The 23,339-nt window shown below is 41.9% G+C and overlaps 1 protein-coding gene across 1 annotated transcript; it reads right to left on the reverse strand.

Moving 5' to 3' along the window:
• Nucleotides 1-12,470: 12,470 nt before the first annotated feature.
• SLITRK6 (SLIT and NTRK like family member 6) lies at nucleotides 12,471-22,333 on the reverse strand. Its single transcript, XM_082220618.1, has 2 exons — nucleotides 21,617-22,333; nucleotides 12,471-15,822 (listed from the first exon to the last, which is right to left on the reverse strand). The coding sequence occupies exon 2, from the start codon at nucleotides 15,810-15,812 to the stop codon at nucleotides 13,287-13,289; it is 2,526 nt and encodes an 841-aa protein (XP_082076744.1). The 5' UTR covers nucleotides 15,813-15,822; nucleotides 21,617-22,333; the 3' UTR covers nucleotides 12,471-13,286.
• Between the last annotated feature and the right edge of the window lie 1,006 nt (nucleotides 22,334-23,339).

Consider the following 23,339-nt stretch of genomic DNA (forward strand, 5'->3'; position numbering starts at 1 on the left):
TAATAATAATAATTTATTATTTATACCCCGTCCATCTGGCTGAGTTTCCCCAGCCACCCTGGGCTTGTTGTTGTTGTTGTTTAGTCGTTTAGTCGTGTCCGACTCTTCGTGACCCCATGGACCAGAGCACGCCAGGCACTTCTGTCCTCCACTGCCTCCCGCAGTTTGATCAAACTCATGCTAGTAGCTTCAAGAACACCATCCAACCATCTCATTCTCTGTCGTCCCCTTCTCCTTGTGCCCTCCATCTTTCCCAACATCAGGGTCTTTTCCAGGGAGTCCTCTCTTCTCATGAGGTGGCCAAAGTATTGGAGCCTCAGCTTCACGATCTGTCCTTCCAGTGAGCACTCAGGGCTGATTTCCTTCAGAATGGAGAGGTTTGATCTTCTTGCAGTCCATGGGACTCTCAAGAGTCTCCTCCAGCACCATAATTCAAAAGCATCAATTCTTCGGCGATCAGCCTTCTTTATGGTCCAGCTCTCACTTCCATACATCACTACTGGGAAAACCATGGCTTTTACTATACGGACCTTTGTTGGCAAGGTGATGTCTCTGCTTTTTAAGATGTTGTCTAGGTTTGCCATCGCCTTTCTCCCAAGGAGCAGGCGTCTTTTAATTTCGTGACTGCTGTCACCATCTGCACTGATCATGGAGCCCAAGAAAGTAAAATCTCTCACTGCCTCCATTTCTTCCCCATCTATTTGCCAGGAGGTGATGGGCCCAGTGGCCATGATCTTCGTTTTTTTGATGTTGAGCTTCAGACCATATTTTGCGCTCTCCTCTTTCACCCTCATTAAAAGGTTCTTTAATTCCTCTTCACTTTCTGCCATCAAGGTTGTGTCATCTGCATATCTGAGGTTGTTGATATTTCTTCCGGCAATCTTAATTCCGGCTTGGGATTCATCCAGCCCAGCCTTTCGCATGATGAATTCTGCATATAAGTTAAATAAGCAGGGAGACAATATACAGCCTTGCCGTACTCCTTTCCCAATTTGGAACCAATCAGTTGTTCCATATCCAGTTCTAACTGTAGCTTCTTGTCCCACATAGAGATTTCGCAGGAGACAGATGAGGTGATCAGGCACTCCCATTTCTATAAGAACTTGCCATAGTTTGCTGTGGTCAACACAGTCAAAGGCTTTTGCATAGTCAATGAAGCAGAAGTAGATGTCTTTCTGGAACTCTCTAGCTTTCTCCATAATCCAGCGCATGTTTGCAATTTGGTCTCTGGTTCCTCTGCCTCTTCTAAATCCAGCTTGCACTTCTGGGAGTTCTCGGTCCACATACTGCTTGAGCCTTCCTTGTAGAATTTTAAGCATAACCTTGCTAGCATGTGAAATGAGTGAAATTGTGCGGTAGTTGGAGCATTCTTTGGCACTGCCTTTCTTTGGGATTGGAATGTAGACTGATCTTCTCCAATCCTCTGGCCACTGCTGAGTTTTCCAAACTTGCTGGCATATTGAGTGTAGCACCTTAACAGCATCATCTTTTAAAATTTTAAACAGTTCAGCTGGAATACCATCACTTCCACTGGCCTTGTTATTTGCAGTGCTTTCTAAGGCCCATTTGACTTCACTCTCCAGGATGTCTGGCTCAAGGTCAGCAACCACACTACCTGGGGTGTACGAGACATCCATATCTTTCTGGTATAATTCCTCTGTGTATTCTTGCCACCTCTTCTTGATGTCTTCTGCTTCAGTTAGATCTTTACCACTTTTGTCCTTTATTATGGTAATCTTTGTACGAAATGTTCCTTTCATATTTCCGATTTTCTTGAACAGATCTCTGGTTCTTCCCGTTCTGTTGCTTTCCTCTATTTCTTTGCATTGCTCGTTTAAGAAGGCCTTCTTGTCTCTCCTTGCTGTTCTTTGGAAATCTGCATTCAATTTCCTGTATCTTTCACTATCTCCCTCGCATTTTGCTTGCCTTCTCTCCCCCGCTATTTGTAAGGCCTCGTTGGACAGCCACTTTGCTTTCTTGCATTTCTTTTTCATTGGGATGGTTTTAGTTGCTGCCTCCTGTATAATGTTGCGAGCCTCCATCCATAGTTCTTCAGGCACTCTGTCCAGCAAATCTAAATCCTTAAACCTGTTCCTCACTTCCACTGTGTATTCATAAGGGATTTGGTTTAAATTGTATCTTACCTGTCCAGTGGTTTTTCCTACTTTCTTCAGTTTAAGCTTGAATTTTGCTATAAGGAGCTGATGATCTGAGCCACAGTCAGCTCCAGGTCTTGCTTTTGCTGACTGTATAGAGCTTCTCCATCTTTGGCTGCAGAGAATATAATCAATCTGATTTCGATGTTGCCCATCTGGGGATGTCCATGTGTAGAGTCGTCTCTTGTGTTGTTGGAAAAGCGTGTTTGTGATGACCAGCTTGTTCTCTTGACAGAACTCTATTAGCCTTTGCCCTGCTTCGTTTTGATCTCCAAGGCCAAACTTGCCAGTTGTTCCTTTTATCTCTTGATTCCCTACTTTAGCATTCCAATCCCCTATAATGAGAAGAACATCCTTCTTTGGTGTCACTTCGATAAGGTTTTGTAAGTCTTCATAGAACTGGTCAATTTCAGTTTCTTCAGCACCAGTAGTTGGTGCATAAACTTGGATTACTGTGATGTTAAAAGGTCTGCCTTGGATTCGTATCGAGATCATTCTATCATTTTTGAGACTGCATCCCAGTACAGCTTTCGCCACTCTTTTGTTGACTATGAGGGCCACTCCATTTCTCTTACGGGTTTCTTGCCCACAGTAGTAGATATGGTAGTCATCCGAACTGAATTCGCCCATTCCCGTCCATTTTAGCTCACTGATGCCCAGGATGTCAATATTTATTCTTGCCATCTCATTTTTGACCACATCCAACTTACCCAGGTTCATGGTTCTTACATTTCAGGTTCCTATGCAATATTTTTCTTTACAGCATTGGACTTTCCTTTCGCTTCCATGCATATCCACAACTGAGCGTCCTTTCGGCTTTGGCCCAGCCGCTTCATCAGCTCTGGATCTACTTGTACTTGTCCTCCGCTCTTCCCCAGTAGCATGTTGGACACCTTCCGACCTGAGGGGCTCATCTTCCAGTGTCATAACTTTTATATGCCTGTTGTCTTTGTCCATGGAGTTTTCTTGGCAGGGATACTGGAGTGGCTTGCCGATTCCTACTCCAGGTGGATCACGTTTGGTCAAAACTCTCCACTATGACCTGTTCATCTTGGGTGCCCTGCTCGGCGTAGTTCATAGCTTCTCTGAGTTCTTCAAGCCCCTTCGCCACGGCAAGGCAGTGATCCATGAAGGGGCCACCCTGGGCAGCTCCCAGTCAAATGTTAAACACAGTACAGCATTAAAAATTTAAAACTTCCCTGAACAGGGCTGCCTTCAGATGTCTTTTAAAGATAGGATAGCTGTTTATTTCCTTCACATCTGGCGGGAGGGTGTTCCACAGGGTGGGTACCACTACCGAGAAGGCCCTCTGTCTGGTTCCCTGTAACCTCACTTCTTGCAATGAGGGAACCACCAGAAGGCCCTCAGCGCTGGATCTCAGTGTCCGGGATGAACGATGAGGGTGGAGACGCTCCTTCAGGTATACAGTGTTCCTGAGCAATGCCAGGAATATGAGACTGCTGGTAATACCATAAAATGACAAATAAAATCAAACACCCAAAACAAAACAAAACAAAACAAAACACTCTCCTACTTCCTTCAGTGATTTACCTTGCAACTTCCCCTTAATTTTACTTTTATCAGAAAACCGCTCCTTTTTTGGAAAAGTGTGGGCTTTGCATCTGTTACTCCCTCTTGGGTAACTTACAAGGACAGTGACCCAGATTGAAGTTACATGTGCTGGATTTAAGTGCATTTTGGTAAATGTGCCAGTTTCTGACCCAGCCCTATCCAGACTTTCAGAAGAAGAATCCTATCCTTTGTGAGAATACAGCCAGGGCTGATGAGAGGGAAAGTTTCCTCTAATGCAGGTGTGGAGAACCTTTGATCCTCCAGATGTTGCTGACCTGTTGCACCCATCAGCCCCAGCAAACATGGCCAATGCCCATGGAGTTGTAATGGATAATGGATAGTTCGGTAACGTCTGGATGTCCAAGGTTTTTCCACACCTGTTCTACTGCTAGATGTATATTTTCCCACAGTTATTTTTGTTCCCTTCAATATAGATAGAGTTTATTGAGAAAGAGCATTGGTCTTGTATTCCAACCTGAGGTCATTGGAGGAAGGGGAAAATAGAATATGAGAAATAAACATTTCTCTTCAATTTTATTTTCCCTCCTCCACCCCTGCTTTCTTCTCTGCATAAATAGGATCGCAGACAAACTTTTTCCCACATACTGATTGGAATTTGATTTAGGGTGCCTAATGCCAGATAATATTCCTTTCACCTTGAGCCTGCAGGTTTCAAGTTGACCAAATTTACCTCAAAGCTTGCTCCACATGGGTGGCCATATTCTGTTCTATCCCCTGCCCTTGCCACTGTATATTAATAAAAGAGGCATTGTCTATGTTAACTTCACATATCTGCATTTATTTTGGGTTAATTTCATTGGGTGTGGCTTGATAGTCTCCTTTTTTGCACTGAAATAAAAACTGTGGAGAAATTTGAGATCGTCGTCTTAAAACTGTCACATACTCTCAGCTTTAATCATAGCTCAAAAGCATTTGTTAAGATATAGCTCATTCTGTAAGAAACAGAAATATGTCTTGCCAGTCAGACCAAAAATAGCCAGACACATCATTTTAAAAACAACAACAACCAAACAAGTTTTTAAACTATGTGGTTGGATATATTCTACTTCCCTTTTGACAGAAATAGGAGGAAATTGATCTAATGTGATTGGGCCCAGACATTACACATTTTTCTTGTTTACCAATGTCTAACATCATATATTACATTTGTACTATATCAATAAAACAGCACTGTATCCCCCTTCCCAGGCTTAACACATCTTAGCTTGAAAAGTGATTTAAACTGGATAGCTCAGTCGGCAGAGCATGAAATCCTTGATCTCAGGGTTGTGGATTCAAGCCCCACGTTGGGGAAAAATATTCTGGCATTGCAGGGGGTTGCACTAGATGATCCTTGTGGTCCCTTCCAACTCTACAATTCTATGATTTTATTGATATTAATAAGCAATTCTATATTTATGATCCACTAACTCCGGCAGGGTCCATAGGATATGAGGTGGGGTGAGAGAGAAGTAACCTCATACTGTCATAGCTGTCAACTTACAGATTAGAAAATAAGGGATCAGGAGCCTCAAAAATAAGGGATCAGCAGCCAAAATAAGGGATTTTCCCAGCACAGGTATGTGCAACTTCTGAGCCCCTCCAAGCCAAAGGCAGAAAGTCCAGCCAGCAGCCAAACGAAGCCTCAAGCTGTGGTTCCCACAGTGCAGCAACCTGGCAAAAAGGATGCAGCAAGGAAAACCACCGTCACCTCTCCGCTGGGAAGCGCTGAGCAAAGGCGAGTCCCCAGGCAACGAGGCTGATTTGATCGGCACAAGGCATGCAAGCTCCACCCCCCAGTCATTCTTAGACTCCTTATTGGGTGAGCAACGCAGCCGAGCAACACAATTGGAGCCTCCCTCCTCCCTGGCCGGCAGGGAGGGAGAGAGAGGAGCTGCTTCCTTTGAAACCCGGGAAGTTTAAGAGACATCATCAATAAGGGACAGCAGCGGGACACAGCGCTGGGATAAGGGACTTTCCTGCCAAATAAGGGACAGTTGACAGCTATGCATACCGTGCACCCAGCCCTCTGAATTATGACCATCCATTGTGGAATTAATATGCTAGTGCTGGTGTGCTGTAACTGAGTGCTGAGTTCAACCACATCCTATGCTACCCAAGCTGTTAGGAGACCCCTGCTCCCTTCACAAAGCTACAATTCTCAGAGTAGTTTAACAGTCAATCCCTCTTCCCGAGGAACTCTGGAAATCGTAGCTCTATGAGGGGGAAGGGGGTCACCTAACAACTCCCAGTACCCTTAACAAGCTACAGTTCCCATGATTCTTTGGGGGAAAGTCATGGTTGTTTAAACTGGTATAGCACTGCTTTAAATGTATTGTGCAAATTGAACCAAAGTCTTTTCAATAGTGCCCCTTCCCTTTCCCAGATATGGGATGGCATTCTTTAGGGAAGTGCCAGGTTAATACTCTTCTGGGCTTAAGTCCCCATGATGTTTAACATGTGTGCATTTGATGGCTCTTTTAGTTCTGAGCTGTATATAGTCAAATTTTATTATACTAGTTTGTATCTAGGCTTTATGCCGGCTGACTCATTTTTAATGGTTCATTCTTTTTATATCTATGATGCCTCAATAATTTATTGTAGGAAGATATCTGCTGGAAATGTAAGGGAAAAGGTGGTACCTTTTTCATATGTTGTGGCCCTGTAAAGTAATAAAAGAATTATGGGAAACGATATATAATGAATTGAAAAAAAAATGTTTAAATTAACCTTTATAAAATAAAAAAAACAGAGGCTTTCTTACTAGGAATTGTAGGTGCTTATATTCTGAGGGAGCAAAAATGACTTTTTATGTATGCAACGAGACAGCTGCAAGGATGCTATTAGCTATTAACCCAGAGATGGAAAGAAGATAAAGTCCCCACCAGAGAGGAATGGAATGGCAAATTAAACTGTTGGACTATGCCAAAATGGCAAAATTGACCAGAAAGCTCAGGAACCAAGAAGACCAAAACTTCAACAAAGAATGGGGGGAATTTATAATCTATCTTGGAGGCCATTGTATGGAGATGAAAACGCTAGCAGGATTGCAATAACACTTGAAATGTAGCAAGGAACTGTGGAGACAACGGAGTTATACAAAATATGGACTATTGAAAAAGATGTAGCAGAAAAGGCTTGGTAATGGGACCCATCGAGGGGAAGGTGGGAAGTCCAGAGATTAAGAGGAATCTCTTAACTGTGTATGGTTGTATTGTTATAATTTTATATATGTAAAATCAAATGAACATTAATTTCAGGGGGGGGGGTTATGAGGGACCTTACAAACTTAATAAATAAATGCATTATGGCCCTGACATGACTTTTCAGCCAGGCAAAAACTGAGTAAGGAGTATTCCCTCTTCCCACTCATGTGACTCGAACTCCTACCTGCTGCTGCTCAACATCCAGCCCTGAGGATGCTGCTGATGGTGTGTGTCTTTGGCTCTCCTTCTTGCACAAGATCCCAGCTGGGTCAGACCGAAGGCATTTAGCCCAGCATCCTGTTCTCACAGTGGCCAACCAGATGCCTATAGGAAGCCCACAAGCAGAAGCCAAGTGCCATAATATTGTCCCCACTTGTGATTCCCAGAAACCAGTATTGACAGGTGCATTGCCTCCAACAGTAGCTAGCAGTAATCCGTAGCCCTATTCTCTATGAAATATACTGTATTTCATACATATAGGCATATACAGTGGCTACATGGCAAAAGTCTTTCCCTCCCTTGGTGGGTAATATTACCTGGATTATTATTATTATATTTATTATTATTTAAATTTGTATACCACACTTCATCCAAAGATCACAGGGCGGTTAACAACCTAAAAATGCAAAATGAAAACAAATAGAATATATAATAGAACAAAATCAATCATCCCCCTCCCACAGACACATTTTGAAGGCCATATAATATAGCAGACAGATGAAGAATCAGAAGCTTTTTTGCTTTCTGAATCTTATTTTTCTATCTTTTCTTTTAACCTCTCTTCTATTCTTTTATTATTATTTCTTTTTCCTTCTCTATTTCTCTCCCTTGCCCCTTTCTGTGTTTTTATTGCATCTATAGAAAAGTCTTGATTTGGTGAAAACATGGGGAAATATATCAAGTTTTGTATTTTTCTCTATAAACCTTATTAAAATTTATGTATTTATGTATGTATTTATTTATGGCTGGCCGTAGAATGTTAATCAGCCAAACGCCCGGTTGAAGAAAAACATTTTCGCCTGGCACCTTGGTTTGGTGTTGACCAGTGCAAAAAATAAATGTGTGTGGTACACATAGGAGCAGCAGACCCAGAGCACTTTCATGTTGTTGTTAAGTCCTCCTCAGCAGACGTACTAAAATGAATGAAAATAAAAAAAATTCCTTCCAGTAGCACCTTAAAGACCAACTAAGTTAGTTCTTGGTATGAGCTTTCGTGTGCATGCACACTTCTTCAGATACACTGAAACAGAAGTTGCCAGATCCTTCTATATAGTGAGAAGGTGGGGAGGGGTATTACTGAGAAGGGTGGTGGGAATGGGAGATTGGCAGATAGCTGAGATGAGCCTGTTGACGACTCTTAACGACTGCAATAGGTCTTACAGGAAAAGGCAAGGTTCTGAAATTCAAGAATCACAAAACAGAGAAACCAGTAGGAGAACACTTCAATCTCCCAGGACATTCTATACAAGATCTCAAAGTAGCTGTTTTACTACAAAGGCATTTCAGAAATAGACTGGAAAGAGAAGCTGCTGAATTGCAACTCATTACCAAACTTAAAACCATGGAGAGACCTGGTCTGAACAAAGACATTGGATTCTTATCTCATTATACATGACTAAGCCATTTTTCACCTTCTCACCACTTGCCTTTTCCTGTAAGACCTATTGCAGTCGTTAAGAGTCGTCAACAGGCTCATCTCAGCTATCTGCCAATCTCCCATTCCCAACCACCCTTCTGAGTAATACCCCTCCCCACCTTCTCACTATATAGAAGGATCTGGCAACTTCTGTTTCAGTGTATCTGAAGAAGTGTGCATGCACACGAAAGCTCATACCAAGAACTAACTTAGTTGGTCTTTAAGGTGCTACTGGAAGGAATTTTTTTATTTTGACTATGGCAGACCAACATGGCTACCTATCTGTAACTAAAATGAATGAATATGACTAAGTCTATTAATTTCATCGGGTATGTTTTGAGTGAAACATTGCAAAGCTGGCCCATCAGTGATGTGGACTGAAGTTCAGGTGGCAGAATCCAAGAGACGCCACTGTGGGCACCTCCACCCCCACTGAAGCCTGACTTACTGGGGTCATGCAGTTGGCTTCCAGGTTCCAGCAAGTCCTTGCAAGAGCCCCATGCGATTTTGCAGGGCAAGATCTCACTGGAACTCAGAAGCCACCTCACACAACTGCATGACCCCAGTGAGTGAGACTTCAGTTGGGACAAGGGGCAGAGTCTCAATTCACCACAGGCGATGAAATGGGACAAGCCACCCCTGCTTGATTGAATACCACCCACTGAAATCAATGAACTTAAGTTAGTCGTGGCCATTAATCTCAATGGATCTAACCTGAATAGGACTGGTGTTCAACACCACCTGTTACCTCTGCAAGCCCTTAGAACAGCCTTTCTCAACCTGTGGGTCCCCAGATGTTGTTGAACTACAACTCCCATCACCCCTAGCTAGCAAGGCCAGAGCTCAGGGATGATGGGAGTTGTAGTCCAACAACATCTAGAGACCCACAGGTTGAGAACCATTGCCTTAGAAGATATTCTGTGTGAGAGTCAGTCTTAACCTTGCTTTATAAGACTGCAAAAAATATCACAAAATAAGTAAAAATCAGTTCAGACACTTTCTTTAGGAACTCCTTATGTATCAGTAGTGAAATAGGAATGACTATATTTTGTTGGGGGGGAGGGAGGGAGAAATCAAAGTGAGCATTGTATTAATCAGGAATATCTGTGCAGTCCATAAAACAAGTGAGGTCTGCAAAACATGAAAAACAGAGAGTGCGCCCATATGTGCATAAATGTAGTAAATGCAATAAAACATCCACGTAGTGAGGGCGTGGGAAGAGCAGCATCTCTTCACAGCTTCTTGCTTATCACACTGCTAAGTTGAACACCTCTAAAATGATGTGATAGGGGCAGACATTTTCAGAAACTGGAGGGAGTTTATTGGCCCAGCCTTAATATTTATAGCACAATCCTACATTTGCTTTAGCAGAAGCAAGCATTCAATGTCACTTACCTCCAGGTCAATACATTCAAGCTTGCAGCAATGCAAAACAATACAATAGATGTGAACTCGGAAGAAATTTGCATTGAATTTAATAGGTCTTACTCAAAGAATGCATGTGCATTATCAACAATGGGTAAATTTGGTTTTCTCTCAGTTTCTTACTTTCCCAACCTTAAATTCAGTTCTCCACATTTCCACATAAGTTTGTGGTTTTTTATTTTTAAGGTACTCATGAAAATTCATCAGCATTTTAGTGTGAATTTTCACATTTTGAATTTTGTATATATATTTATAAAGGAATTTCCTCCATGCAATGTATTTTTGCATGTTGTTTTCTAATACATGCATTTATAGGCACACTTTACCCTAATATATGTATTTTTATACACATCACTTGGCAGGAGAACTGCACTGCAAAATTTGGAGAAGTGTGAGTTTCGAAGGATGGCTGCATTTCCGTTCACATATTGTTTCAACAAGTGAAGATTTGGTAAGGTCACCTTTAAATGTGAACTGCATCAAATTTACTCCCCTTCTTGAACTACAACTTATTAATAATAGTAGTAATATCTTTATTAGTAGTCAGTTTCTTTTGCTAAAGCGAATTACTAAAAATAAGGAAACACCACCAAAACCAGCATGTTCTTCTTTCTCCTAGTGGGGAAAAAAATCAAAATACTCATCATGTAGTGTGACATCCTATCTGCATCTGCACATTTCTCAGTTTGAATATCCTGTATTGACAGTGTCTTGCGAAATAATAATTCTCTATACAGAACCCACAGGCAGGGGTGGGTGGAGATTATTTCCATGGCAGCCCCATGATAAATTCAGCAGGTGTTTTCACTGCCTATCACATTACCTGTTCACATTACCACATCTCCCTGTTCATTCCTAGGAGCCTATAGTTTTGGTTGTGAAATCAATGATCTAATATAAGAAATAAGGTGGTAGTTCAATCAAGCTGCAGGGCCACAGGCTGAGTTTTGTGAAAGACATTGCAGCATTGTGCCAATTGGCATGAATAAAGTATCTGGTACAAATATTTCCTTTTCTTTCCCCCAGAGAGGCTGTTTCTTCAGGTCAAGACATTGCAGAGAAATTAACATTTATGTCAGCTGCTACATAAGCAAACCTCTGGAAGCTTAATTAAGATGTTTTATTTCTTGATGATAAATAGATCCGAATCGTGTAGGCAACACTTGGTATATATTTTCCTCTTCCTGTTTTCTAACGACTTTTAGACTACTTACGGCTGAATTGATTTAACAATGCATTTTTTATAGTATGTAACCATTCAGCCTTAAATAGAGCCAGAAGTGGGGGCGAATGAATCCATCAAAGTGTAGCTAGTTCACAAAAGACGAGCTTAAACAGGAGGGGAAATGCAGGTCAGAGTAACAATTTGGCACTGTGTCAGTCATGCATGGGCACTAAACTGCCTTCTTGCACCCAGAACAAGATGATTCTGTATGCATGACGACGGACTGAAGCCTCCCATTTGATTTCCGAACAGATCTGAACTTGTGCGTGCAGGTCTTGCCAATGTCTTTTTATTTTAAAACAGGAACTTTTCGGGGGGGGGTGCATTTTCTTTTTTTAAAAAAACATTTATTGTCATCTTTTTATTTATAGCTATAAGTTCTTTGATTTGCTTGAAAGGCACCCAAGAATAATAATAGTAACTGTGAACTGAAATAGATACAAACTGTACAGAATAAATAGTTCATATAAACCTAACTAAGCTTTGTAGTAAAATAAAGCTGTCGTGCTTCATGTCACCTTCATCTGGAGAGCATCTTTGTGAAGTACATCCCATTGATTTCCACAGAACATCTGTCAGGCTGCTCGTATTATTTTTGCTTCTTTAGGTTTACATCTAAGTTGTTGGGCGGGGGATAAGTGTGCACGGAAAATGTGGCTTGCGTATTCAACAAACGGGTGTGTGAAAACACAGATGTAGCCGTGCGAGAGCTAGACTTGATCGTACCTCCTTGTTGAGTGCATACTCAGCAGAAAACCCAGGACAGTTGCAGTGTAATAGCCGAAACAGCCTGACAGAACTTGCTTTCATGTAAGCATGCTTAAGCATGCGGACAAATCAATGACTGGAGCCCAGCTTAGTCACTGGCAACTATATGTTCAGCGTTAACATGACACAGACCCAAGATTCTGGAGTGCTAACATTGAAAATATAGATTCCAGCGATTTGCTTTAAAACAAGTTGCAAACCGTACACATGTACTTTTCTTTTTTTCTTAAAGTGCCTGGTATCATTTTCAAACCGGACCTGATAAAAGCTCTTTTGCTGAGTAATTGTATCAAATATGGAGTATTTACACAGATACACAAATAAGATCTTGTTGCTCATTGGTGTACTTATTTGCATGTGACATTTAACTGACCACAGTGAATTGATGTTTCATCTGAAGTATCCACAACCATAACGGGAGTCAATCATATAAATAATAATAATAATAATAATAATAATAATAATAATAATAACCCAGCTCATTGATTTACTAATATATTTACAATAAATTCTCAGTAGCTTTCCAAATTTCCTCAGGTATGAGTGTCAACCAATGGTGCCCAGAACTCTATAGCAGCATTATATTGAAGACTGTAAAAAAAACAACAATTAAAATTGCCTACTAGGGAAAGTAACCAAAAAAGAGAGTTTTGTGTATGTCTTTTAGGATGCCTAGATAAAACATGTACACAGCTTTCCCCCTCCTTCTGAGTATTCTAACAGGTTTTTCTTAAATATAAATAACATTCCAAATAAAAGGTACTTAAATATTGGCAGACCTTGGGGTTGTACAGTTAAATATCTGTTTAAAATCATATAATTTATCTTGTATTTATTATGTGGCAATCTCATGTGCGATCCATAGACAATACTCATACATGTGAACTAATTCCTAACCAATATACACCAGCCTCTTGGAACCAGGTATATAGGTGCACTTTAAAGAAAATTTAGTGTCTAGGTCCGGGGAACAAAAGTAACCAATGCTTCAAGCTTTTTTCTTTCTTTTCTAAGCGAAAAAAATGAGGGATTGCCATGCAGGTCTCGAGGAATATGGCCAGCTGAACTTCCTCCCAGAATCCAGTTCCCCAAAGTTCACATTTAATGTGAGAATGAGACACAGAGCCTGCAAACTTCCCCATGGCTTCACACAGTTATCCCTGAGAGTTTCTTTCAACTCGGATTACTACTGTGCTTAAAGTTCTGATTGACGACATGTTATTATAAGGCACTTTTATTTACAAGTTCCGAGTTAAGATAGAAGAGTTTTTGACTTAATCCTTCAAAAAGGGTCCCTTTTATGTTTGCTGTTCCAAGACCTCCAGATAATCAGGTTCAGCATGCAGGTTGGCTTTGAGTTCAAAATATTCGTTTTTAGTCTGTTCTAGTAAAACTTTCCTTGGCCTGGAGTACATGAGTGTCTCCATTAGCTTTAGCTCCTCGTGAGCTCCTGGATAGTGTACCTCCATATCAGGGTGTAACTGGGCTATGTTTTTCCGTAGATACTCAGTTATCCCCAGTTGCTGAAGTTCTCTTTCTTTCTCAAGAATGTTCCTGTACAAGGAACTGGCATCCTGGAAGGAAAGGAACTCAGCCGATTGGTCTGTAGCTTTATATTTGACATTTGACCCCGTCAGAGGGGAAGAGTGCTCCCTCTCCAAGAGGCCTCTGCGGAGATGTTTGGAATCATTCATCTCCTTGTCATTCATCTCCTGTTGATGGTCTGTAAATTTGGGGCTGAAAGATGGGCTTCGATAAACTTGCACCATGGGGCTGAGCATACGTTGCTCATACAAGCTTGTGGCCGGGCGCTCAGTGGTGTGATGTGTTGTTTTGTGACCATACATGCTGTACTGAAGCTGCACTGGGCTGTTGTCCCGCATCTGTTCGTCTGCGTGCTTCTTTTTGTACCTTCTCCGCCGGTGTAGGACAAGGACGACAATACCAGCTGCGCAAAAAATGATGGTTACAAAGACTATCAAAAGCCCCAGGATTAAAACTGAAAGAGGAATTGCATCGGTAAGTGATCGCAGAATGGTGTCTGCCGTATTGGTGGTGGTTGGTGACGTGGTGACAACTATGAAGCTAGCATGAGTTGCAGAAGGTGGGCTGTTTATTCCGGGACATAGTACGTCACTATTCAGAGATTTCAGTTTCTTTTTAGCTAAATGCCTTGGAGATGTGCAGAAAATGTCGCCCGTCATTGTGTTTCTGTTCAGCTTTTGTATCCATTGCTGCAGCCCAACTGAGTCACAAGTACAATCCCAAGGGTTGTCTTCCAGCTCAAGTTGTACAAGTAAATCCAGATCATCTAAGACATTCCCTACAGGCAAATGTGCAAACTGGTTGGTTTTCAGATTTAGCCTGGCTAGAGGAACTCCAGAAAAAATGTGGGCTGGCAAAGTCTGAAGAAGGTTATTATTTAAATAAAGGACCTTTAGTTTAGGCATGGGATGAAATGTCCCTGGTAAAACCTCTTTGATGAAATTATATTCAAGATACAAATACTCAAGGCGCTGCAGGCCTAAAAATAAATTCCGACTCAGCTTGGTGAGATGATTCCCATTGAGATATAATTTTTGCAATCTGGTGAGATTGAGGAAGGATCCTTCTTCTAGTATTTCAATACGGTTGCTTCCCAAGTGAAGCAAGTCTAGGCTGCCATAGTCTACAAGGTCTGATTTCAGTAATGTCTGAATTATATTTCCAGCTAGTATTAGCTTTTTAGGATTTGGAGGAGGTGGTCCTAAATCTGACAGGCTTTCAATGTTTTGTTCTTGGCATTGCATTAAAATCCCTGAAAGGATATTGCTAGTGCACTGACAAGGGATCGGGCAATATACACCAGGAAGCAGAGTAGCTGGCTTTGTTACATGAAGTGTTAAAGCAGTTTCCCTGGTAGGAACCCTAAAAATAGGTATTACCTTGGTTGAGTAGTGACTATCACTTATTGACGTGGTAACCACCAATGGTAAGGACCCTGATGGGGCATCAAGATCATTTGTAGGGTGAGTGGGACATAGGGATTCTTTTTTTAATCTGCTTAAAATGCTGCCTTTCAGAATAGGAGGGCTGTGGCATACAACATCACCTATTATGGACTGAGGAGGCATGTTTTCTAACCAAGCTTTCAACTCCACCAGATCACAATTGCAGACCCATTTGTTATCTTCCAACTGAAGGTCTAGAATTCTACCAATATGTTCTAAAAAACCAACATAAGGTAGAGTCTGCAGCTGGTTCCCACGAAGATCCAAGTGAGTTAATGGCACAAAGCGAAATACGTTGGAAGGAAGAAACTCAATGGCATTGTCATTTAAAATGAGCACCTTTAGCCTGTTGAGCTTGCTGAAGGCACTTGATTCAATTATTGTGATGAAATTGTTGTCAGCTTGAAGGAATTCCAAGTTCTCCAGCCCATGGAATGTGTCTTCTTTAAGTACTTCTAACGAGTTGTGATTGATATGAAGTTGCTTAAGGAGACTTAGTCCATTAAATGCTCCTGGTTCAATGTCTACAATGTAGTTAAATCCAAGATGGAGTGAGAGAGCGTTGATGAAGCTGGAGAAGTCATTCACATGTAACATGGTCAAACTGTTGTTGAGAAGACTAAGGTGGAAAGGCCGGGATGGTGGAACATGTACTTGAGATAACTCCTTGATGCCTCTTTCTTCGCAGTTTATATTAAAGACACCATCCTTTTCCTCACAGGAACACAGCATATCACAAGAGCCAATAGTTGAAGGTAACGCTGGTTTGGACTGTAGCACATCACAAGCAACCCCCATCAAACTTAACGTAATTATCCAGAGCTTCATGGTCATCCAACAGCTTCTGCAAAACACAATACAGATATATACCTCATTTTTATTTATTTTTTAAAAGGTGATCATCACAACACTGGAGGACCTCCCCCCCCCCCCGCTTGCCTGCCCACATGCTCCAATATACAAACCACCCACTGAAGTAGCAACTCCTATCAATTGAAACATTATAGTAATTCTCTAAGATGGAAATGGTCAACTGGTTGACCATTGAGTGCATCCAGTTCCCAAGCTAAATTTGCCCAGTTCTGCAGAGTAACATTTCTGGACACCACTGCCAATGGACAGGGACAATGACAGTCATAGTCCAGCATCTCATCTGAAATACACCACATGGTTCTACCATGGTGAGCTGTGCATATCAGAAATCATTTATTGAATAATTCAAATTCTTTAAATACAAAACACAAGTCACTTAGAAGTTACACATATACAGCTACAGCTGTGTGTCTGACACTCCCAGCGCAATCCTATACACGTCTACACAGAAGTAACTGTCAATTGATTCATTCCCTATTTGTGATGCTCCCTTTCATTTGTGATGTTCAGGGGTGAAGATGGCATCACCCACAAACAAGACGGAGGTATCAGTAGACTTAGGGAAACACAGAAAAACGAGGGACTCCAAAATAACCCAGTGAGTACTGAAGCTGTTCCAGTATCCATGGAACAATGGATCAGGTGGGAAAGAAAACCAGGAGAGGAGAAAATAGAATAGGCTGGCAGGCTGGCAGGCTGGAAGAACATGGCTAGTGGAAAAGGTGGGGTTGTAGCAGCTCAAGAGACTTCAAAACTAGCAAACAGGCAGGAGCTGCTGGCTGAGAGATAAGGCAAGGAGCGTAGAAGGAATAAAGAGGGAGAGTGGAAGGTGTGCAATTACCGTATTTTTTGCACCATAACACTCACTTTTTTCCTCCTAAAAAGTAAGGGGAAATGTCTGTGCGTGTTATGGAGGGAATGCCTACGGGTGGCATGCCTACGGATTTTCCTCCTCTAAAAACTATGTGCGTGTTATGGTCGGGTGCGTGTTATAGAGCGAAAAATACGGTATATCCCTGTGTCTCTTCCTCCATTCCCTTTTCCCCATTCCTCTCTTCTATGAGCAAGAGAGGATGGAGGAAGGGGCATTCAGATGCAAAATGATCAGAGAGAACCGTAACTTATATTTGGATAAATCATTTCCTGGCAAGGCCAGCCAAGCATGTTTTGCTGCCTGAAGCAAAGGACAATATGGTGCCCACACACAAAAGCCAAGTGGAGTGGCAGCTGGATCTTATTTAAATGCTGGTCACATTCTCCACAGCATCCGGGGCATCATCCTAGTTTAGATGTGGCCAAGTTGGGGCACGTCGCACATACATGGGGGTACGGTGGTGGCAGTTGTTATGCTATGTATTTTGCATTTTCACACTGTAAACTGCCCTCTGATTAGGGCTTTCAGAGGAAGAACCAGCACCTGCTGCCTGAACCAGTTGCTACCCTTTGACTAACAGTAGGTCCAGATTATTTCCTAGTTCATGTTGAAAAGTCTTATTTAAAATGTCTCTAGGCTGCCCATCAATAGGAAAAAGATCAAAGCTGAAACTGGCCCTCAACCAAGGATTTCCTATACCCCTCAAAAAGATAGCAGGAAAAAGAAGAGAGCAGGTGTGTGTGTCAGTAGTCCTGCTAATGCAAATTCCTAAGCAAATGCAGTTTATTGTTACCATACTGCAGGTTAGGAGAACCTATGACTAAGAGGCAGTATAGTACAGGCAAGGGTATATGATGAATACTGCAGGCCAGGCTCCAAGTTGTCTACAACAACCATCCAGGGGTGTGCAGAGGCACTAGACCCCTTGCTACAGATTACCAGCTGAGAGAGCAGCTTTCCATTGTTTTGATCCTCATGATCCAGTCTGGGCTGAGGGCAGAAACAAAAACCTGCAATTAAATCCCTAATGCACATGGGTGTGGCCGTGGACTGTGTTGAGAGACAGTCACTGCAGTCCCAAAACATAGCCCCTGGTTAACAATGTATGCCAGAGGCAGAAGTGGGGCTGGGGCTGGTGTGGATTCCTGGTCAGCATTCTCCTATATGTCTGAAGATGCACCAAGGATCAACCAACCTCACCTGCCCCCTCAAGTCCCCCTCCCAGGCCAAACTGCTTGCACAACCTCCAGGCTTCATTGGCATGCATGCATGCTGATTGGCTGTGCTGTCAAATGTTTTTGAAGTTACCTAAATTTTGCATATGAAGAAAGAGTGAGGACAGTGGTCTTTGAGGGCCCCTCACCCACCACAGGTAACACACACACACCTGGGGCACGCTGCAACATTTTGTTGCAAGGCATAACTTGTCCTTACTTTAAAGCATCATCTCTTACTTTTGCCCTCCAGCTGTTTGTGTGTATTTGCATTTTAGGTACATCTAGGAAAATAAGTATAAGAAGAAAGTGGGAAAAGACGGGACAAGCAAACTGTGAACAAGATGCTGATCTGGATATATTAGACATTTTCATCTACATTATTAATTTCACTCGAAGGTAAATATGGCACAGAATTGCTATATATACATGGATGATACTGCCTCCTATGGAATTCAAAATGTGCATTGCCTTTAAAGGAACCAATTTTTGGAAATGTGGAGCTGCTGAGCAATATGTTCTATTAAACACGTTTAAATGTGGAAAATTAAGTGTTGTACTAACACAGTTCTTTTAATATAGTTTGACTTGCGACGGCGTATTCTTTACTTATCTGTATGTGTTTACTTAGTCATGTTTGAGTATCTCCTTTTGTTTCACATGGGGTCATCTGTTCGCAATGTATTAACAAAGTAAATAGTTCCATATTTCCCAAGTAAAGAATTTCTGCTTCAGAAAGGATGTTTCAAAACACATTTAGGCAAGCTCTGTTTTAGTACACTGCTTATTATAAGGCAGGGAGCAATAGTCACCTTCCAGTGCAATTCTGTGCATGTTTACTTAGAAGCAAACTCCAGTTACTTCAATGGGGCTTCCTTCCAAACAAGTGTGCATGCAATTGCAGCTTCGACTTCTCTGAAGTGGTGCTATTGATGCCCATGAATCTAGCCTATAATAAGGGGCTAAAAGGGTTGCAGTTTTGACAGATGACATCCAATTTGGCTCAGAGACTCAGTTCAACATGCAACCACCCAGAAAGGTGCTTTATGCGGAAGTTGAACTTTTTCTTCATTTTCTTCTACAAAGCATTTGTGTGTTGACATCTATATGCACAAGTCCAGGATTGAGGTCATGTCTTCAACCACTGTGAAGTCGTGTGTTGCTTCCCTGCACTCATTTGGGCAATTAGTACCATTCAATAAAGGAGATTTTGCAACAGATTTTAACCTGATTGTGCTTCACAGCATATTGCTGTAAAGTGCCATGAGGATGTAATAGGAGAGGAATATTGCCTTCAAGTCCTAGCTTGTGGGTGGCCTCAAGGCATCTGTGGAGAAGAGGATGTTGGACCAAAATCCCAAACCTAATTACCTGGGTGTAAGCCCCATTGAACTCAATGAAACCTACTCAAATAGAAGTCCCCTGCTGATGGACCTTTCTGATCCTCTTATATTAGGCTACCAACATTATATTGGGCTCTTATATTAGGCTACCTCTTATATTAGGCTACCAACATTAGAGTCTTTCTTAGGGCTGCAGTATTATTTAGCTTGGAGGGATTCACTTCCGAGTAAACATATGCAGGATCAGTCTGTTCAACTACAGGTAGCAATTCTGATTTTTGTTGTTGTTGTTGTTGTTGTTGTTAAACATGACTATAAGCTTCATTTCAGAAGCATTAAGCCAGAGAGCATGGGTGACCATCAGATTGTCCCCATAACTAGTGGAACTCGCAGTGAAATCCTATATAAGCCTACTCAGATGTAAGTCCCATTGAGTTCAGTGGGGTTTATTCCAAAGTAATTGTACATAGCATTGCAGCTTCAGTCTTAAAGGCAACTATCCTAGTATGCCAATATTTTGAATGGGCCTACAAGTAACGATGTGGGTTTTTTCTTGTTTGTGGGTGTGGGTGTGTGTTGTCCATAAAGGTATAAATACACATATTTTGGATCAAACAAAAAAAGTTTCTTGCCCCACTCTAGAATCTAAATATCTACTTCTCCTTAACTTTAGTACCCTCACCCCAACCAACCTTGCTGACTGATGAACAAGACCCAGCACGCAGATCCTGTTTTACCAAAGGAGTTAGTTTAATACCAGCCATTAAAACAAAGTATTCTCCACTTTTAGTACCCAAGGCTTTGTTTTTGATAACCTAACTTCACAAATAAAGCTTCTTGTAAACACTTGTCTTCAGCAAAGCAATTGGGTCATTAATTCAACTTTTATTTTCTCTTAACTGTTCTTCTGCTAAGCAGGCAGAGCACACTGAACATACTTGTTACGATGTCCTTGGGCAAAATTAAGAGAAGTAAATCAACATGCATTAATTTAAAGAGCATGTTGCATCGAAGGACGCTTTACATACATTTCTGAAGATGAAAGCCTTCCACATGTTTTTTTTTTCTGAAACACAAATGTTTAAAAGAATTTGCAATCGGCTAGAAAGGCATTCGCCTCTTAATCATTGTCATACTTTGGCTGGGTAAAATTGCAATAAGTCTCTTTCTCTTTCATACATACATACACACACACACACACACACACAGTTTTTTCTCCCTCTGCAGATAGATTCTTGGAGCTTCTGTCTAGTCCTGGAAGACATCAACTCACTATCTTAGATTTTGTCCTTCCATCTGTCCGCTTCATCCCCAGCCTTCAAAAGCCATTGCTAGTAACACAACTGTAAACAAAAGCCTATTTTTGGCTAACATATTATTTACATTTTAAAACTTCTACCCCATCAAACATGGCTTTATCCATGCATAGATGGCCCCCTTGGGGTTGCTAACCTTATATTATAAATATAAACTTCAAAATATCCAAAGTGGCATAAGAGTATAACTTACTTAATATTGCCCATTTCAGAGGTGTCCCTTGTACCTATTAATTCACTTGCTTAGTTGAAGCATTGCATTCCCAATGCTCTAATTCCATAGATGCTTTCAAAAACTACCTTAAATAAATGGTTCCGTTTTGAACATGGAGGGAGGAGGGAGTTTGGGGAAAACCTAAGGAACACCAGAGGTTTTCTCCACACACACACACACACACACACACCACACGCCTCCACTGCCTCTTGGTAGATTTTTTGCACATTTTTGCATTTTCAGGAGCACTGATTAATGAGTGTCCCTAAGGCAAAGTTTCCATACAGATTGAAGGCAATAAATCCATCTATTTTAAACAGCAGAAATCAAATACATTTCTTGTTTCAATTAATGCTTATACAGTTGGTAGAAAGTGGATATGACTGACTACAAAGCCTCAGGTTAACGAATGATCAGTTGAATATGGCTATGTGCTCCTTTGTCAAATTCTGCAGGCAACTACAGTTTACTCTAGGATCTCAGAAGGAATCTAAGGGTTTGGTGTGTGCCACTGCAAATGCCACTCCTTAAATCTCTCCTTCCCTGCCAGCCAATTTCTTTTAAGATCCTTCCATGCACAAAATATCCCCAGGACCTATGCAACACTTGAGGTGCCATTCTATAAGTTTTGAGCAAATATTTGCTCTAACAGGAAATAAGCACCTCAAACTAACTCACTCTCTGTGTGTGTGTGTGTTTGGTGGGGCGGGAGAGAGAGAAACAGAATAGGTAGCCAAGGTGATTTTTACAATGCAAAAAAAGCTGGCTATGGTTAAGTTAATTCCTAAACGAAAGTCTCCTTACCTGTACAGCAGCTACACCCACTGACACAGCCGGCGATGCACAGAGTCGCTCTTCGTGTACAATCCCCTTCCTTGTTATCTCCAAAAAGGAGCCCTTTCCAGTCCCCCACCAACCTAGGTTAAGGTCTCTCTTTGCAGGGATCTCAAGCGTGGCTGGCTGCAGTTCCTTGAAGTTAAAATCCTAGATCCGAAGCAGGACAGATCATATTTGACTGAGAGCAGAGTGACAGAGGGAGGGGGGAATTAAAAAAAAAAAGAAATCTTGCAGGAGGTGGAGAGGGGGAGAACGACGCCAGGGAGCAAGAGAACCCACTACACCATCCTGTAAACAGTTGTCCCTTTTGCTCAATTAAAATTCACAGCAGACTTCCCAGCTAGGCTGACTTTCTGCACGTAGTTAACCATTTGCGAGCTTCGGGATGCAGTAAATAAACCCAGCGCTCCGCAGGACTTCCAGCGATCACTCCTGGCTTTGCAAGAAACGCAATATGTATCTTTAGATGCTTTAAGGATCCAAACTGCTGCGATGCACGCTCTCTCTGTGTGTTTCGCTCCCCTCTCTCTCTCCCTTCGGAGAGTCTTTCTTGTTAGCTCAGTTTGTTATTAGTCAGATTGCCAGAGGCTGGGAGGTAGTAGGCGTAAATAAAGAGACTTCTTGGCTTTTGACTCAGCCTTTAAGCCCTTCCCCATCGCGGAGCGTTAATCTGCCAGTGTCATTTAATACAAGATCCATGCAGCTCCACCTTAGGAAAGCTCAGCTCCTCCTCCTGCTGCTGCAAATTATCTCACCTTCTTCTCCTTTATCCCCTTTTTAACCCTAACTCCCCCCACCCACCCTTAAAAAAGAAGCAAAACACCTGAAGCAAAATAAATAGTCATTTCTGGGAAGGAGAGAGGGATATTCCGACAGCATTTGGTAGCCTTATCAATGAGCGATTCTTGTTCCAGTCTTGATCCAAAGGTCTGTTGCAAAAGCTCAGAGATTGTCCAGTCATATTTTTCCCCTACAAAAGAAGACTCTCTGTGATTGATTACCTGTCAATAGAGAGAAGGGTTTTGTCTAAAGTGTGATAAGTGGTCCATAGATGCTGCTCTCTGGTCTCATCTTCTGGGATGTTTAACTGGTCTAGAAGTGTGAGTGTTTTCATGGGTCGGACTGAAGCAATCCTGGGTTTTTACAGAGGCAGGCAGAATGCCGTAATTGTTCTCCAGAAATCCCCCAGTGCCCTGTGCTACAGAGAGGATCAGCTTGATTTCTAATTGACTGCTTTCCAAATGTTAGCATAACCCACTTGCTTTAATGCACTGGCGGCAGAAGCATCCACCCGTCGGAAGAACGGAGGAGAAGGTAACCAATAACTGGCTCTTTAATTTCCCCTTGCAGTTGTAATCCCCGACGTGTTGTAGTGCTGTGCCTATAAGTGGCACCAAGGGCAACTACTTCTGGTAAGAGAACACAAGCCTTCGTAGAAGCCCCACTTTCAGAGCGCTAGGTAGGCAGTGTATAAGGAAATGAAATCTGCACCCACAGCAGCAGTGTGTGGCAGAAATAGAACAAATGGAACCTTTGGAGAAACACAGTGGCTTCAGGTTATACCACCTGGACTGTAGTCTATTCTGAAGGATATGGGGAGGGGGGAACTTGGAGAAAAACAAAACAGAAGTTATTTTTGTTCTCAATGAAATGAAACCTTCAAATCTAAGACTGGGTTCTCTCATTATGC

Source organism: Podarcis vaucheri (genome assembly GCF_965113315.1).
Source record: "Podarcis vaucheri genome assembly, chromosome: 4".
Classification (NCBI taxonomy): domain Eukaryota; kingdom Metazoa; phylum Chordata; class Lepidosauria; order Squamata; family Lacertidae; genus Podarcis; species Podarcis vaucheri.

What these genes read in the sequence shown, in the direction of transcription:
- SLITRK6 (XM_082220618.1), bottom strand. Translation starts at nt 15,812, where the DNA reads ATGACCATGAAGCTCTGGATAATTACGTTAAGTTTGATGGGGGTTGCT.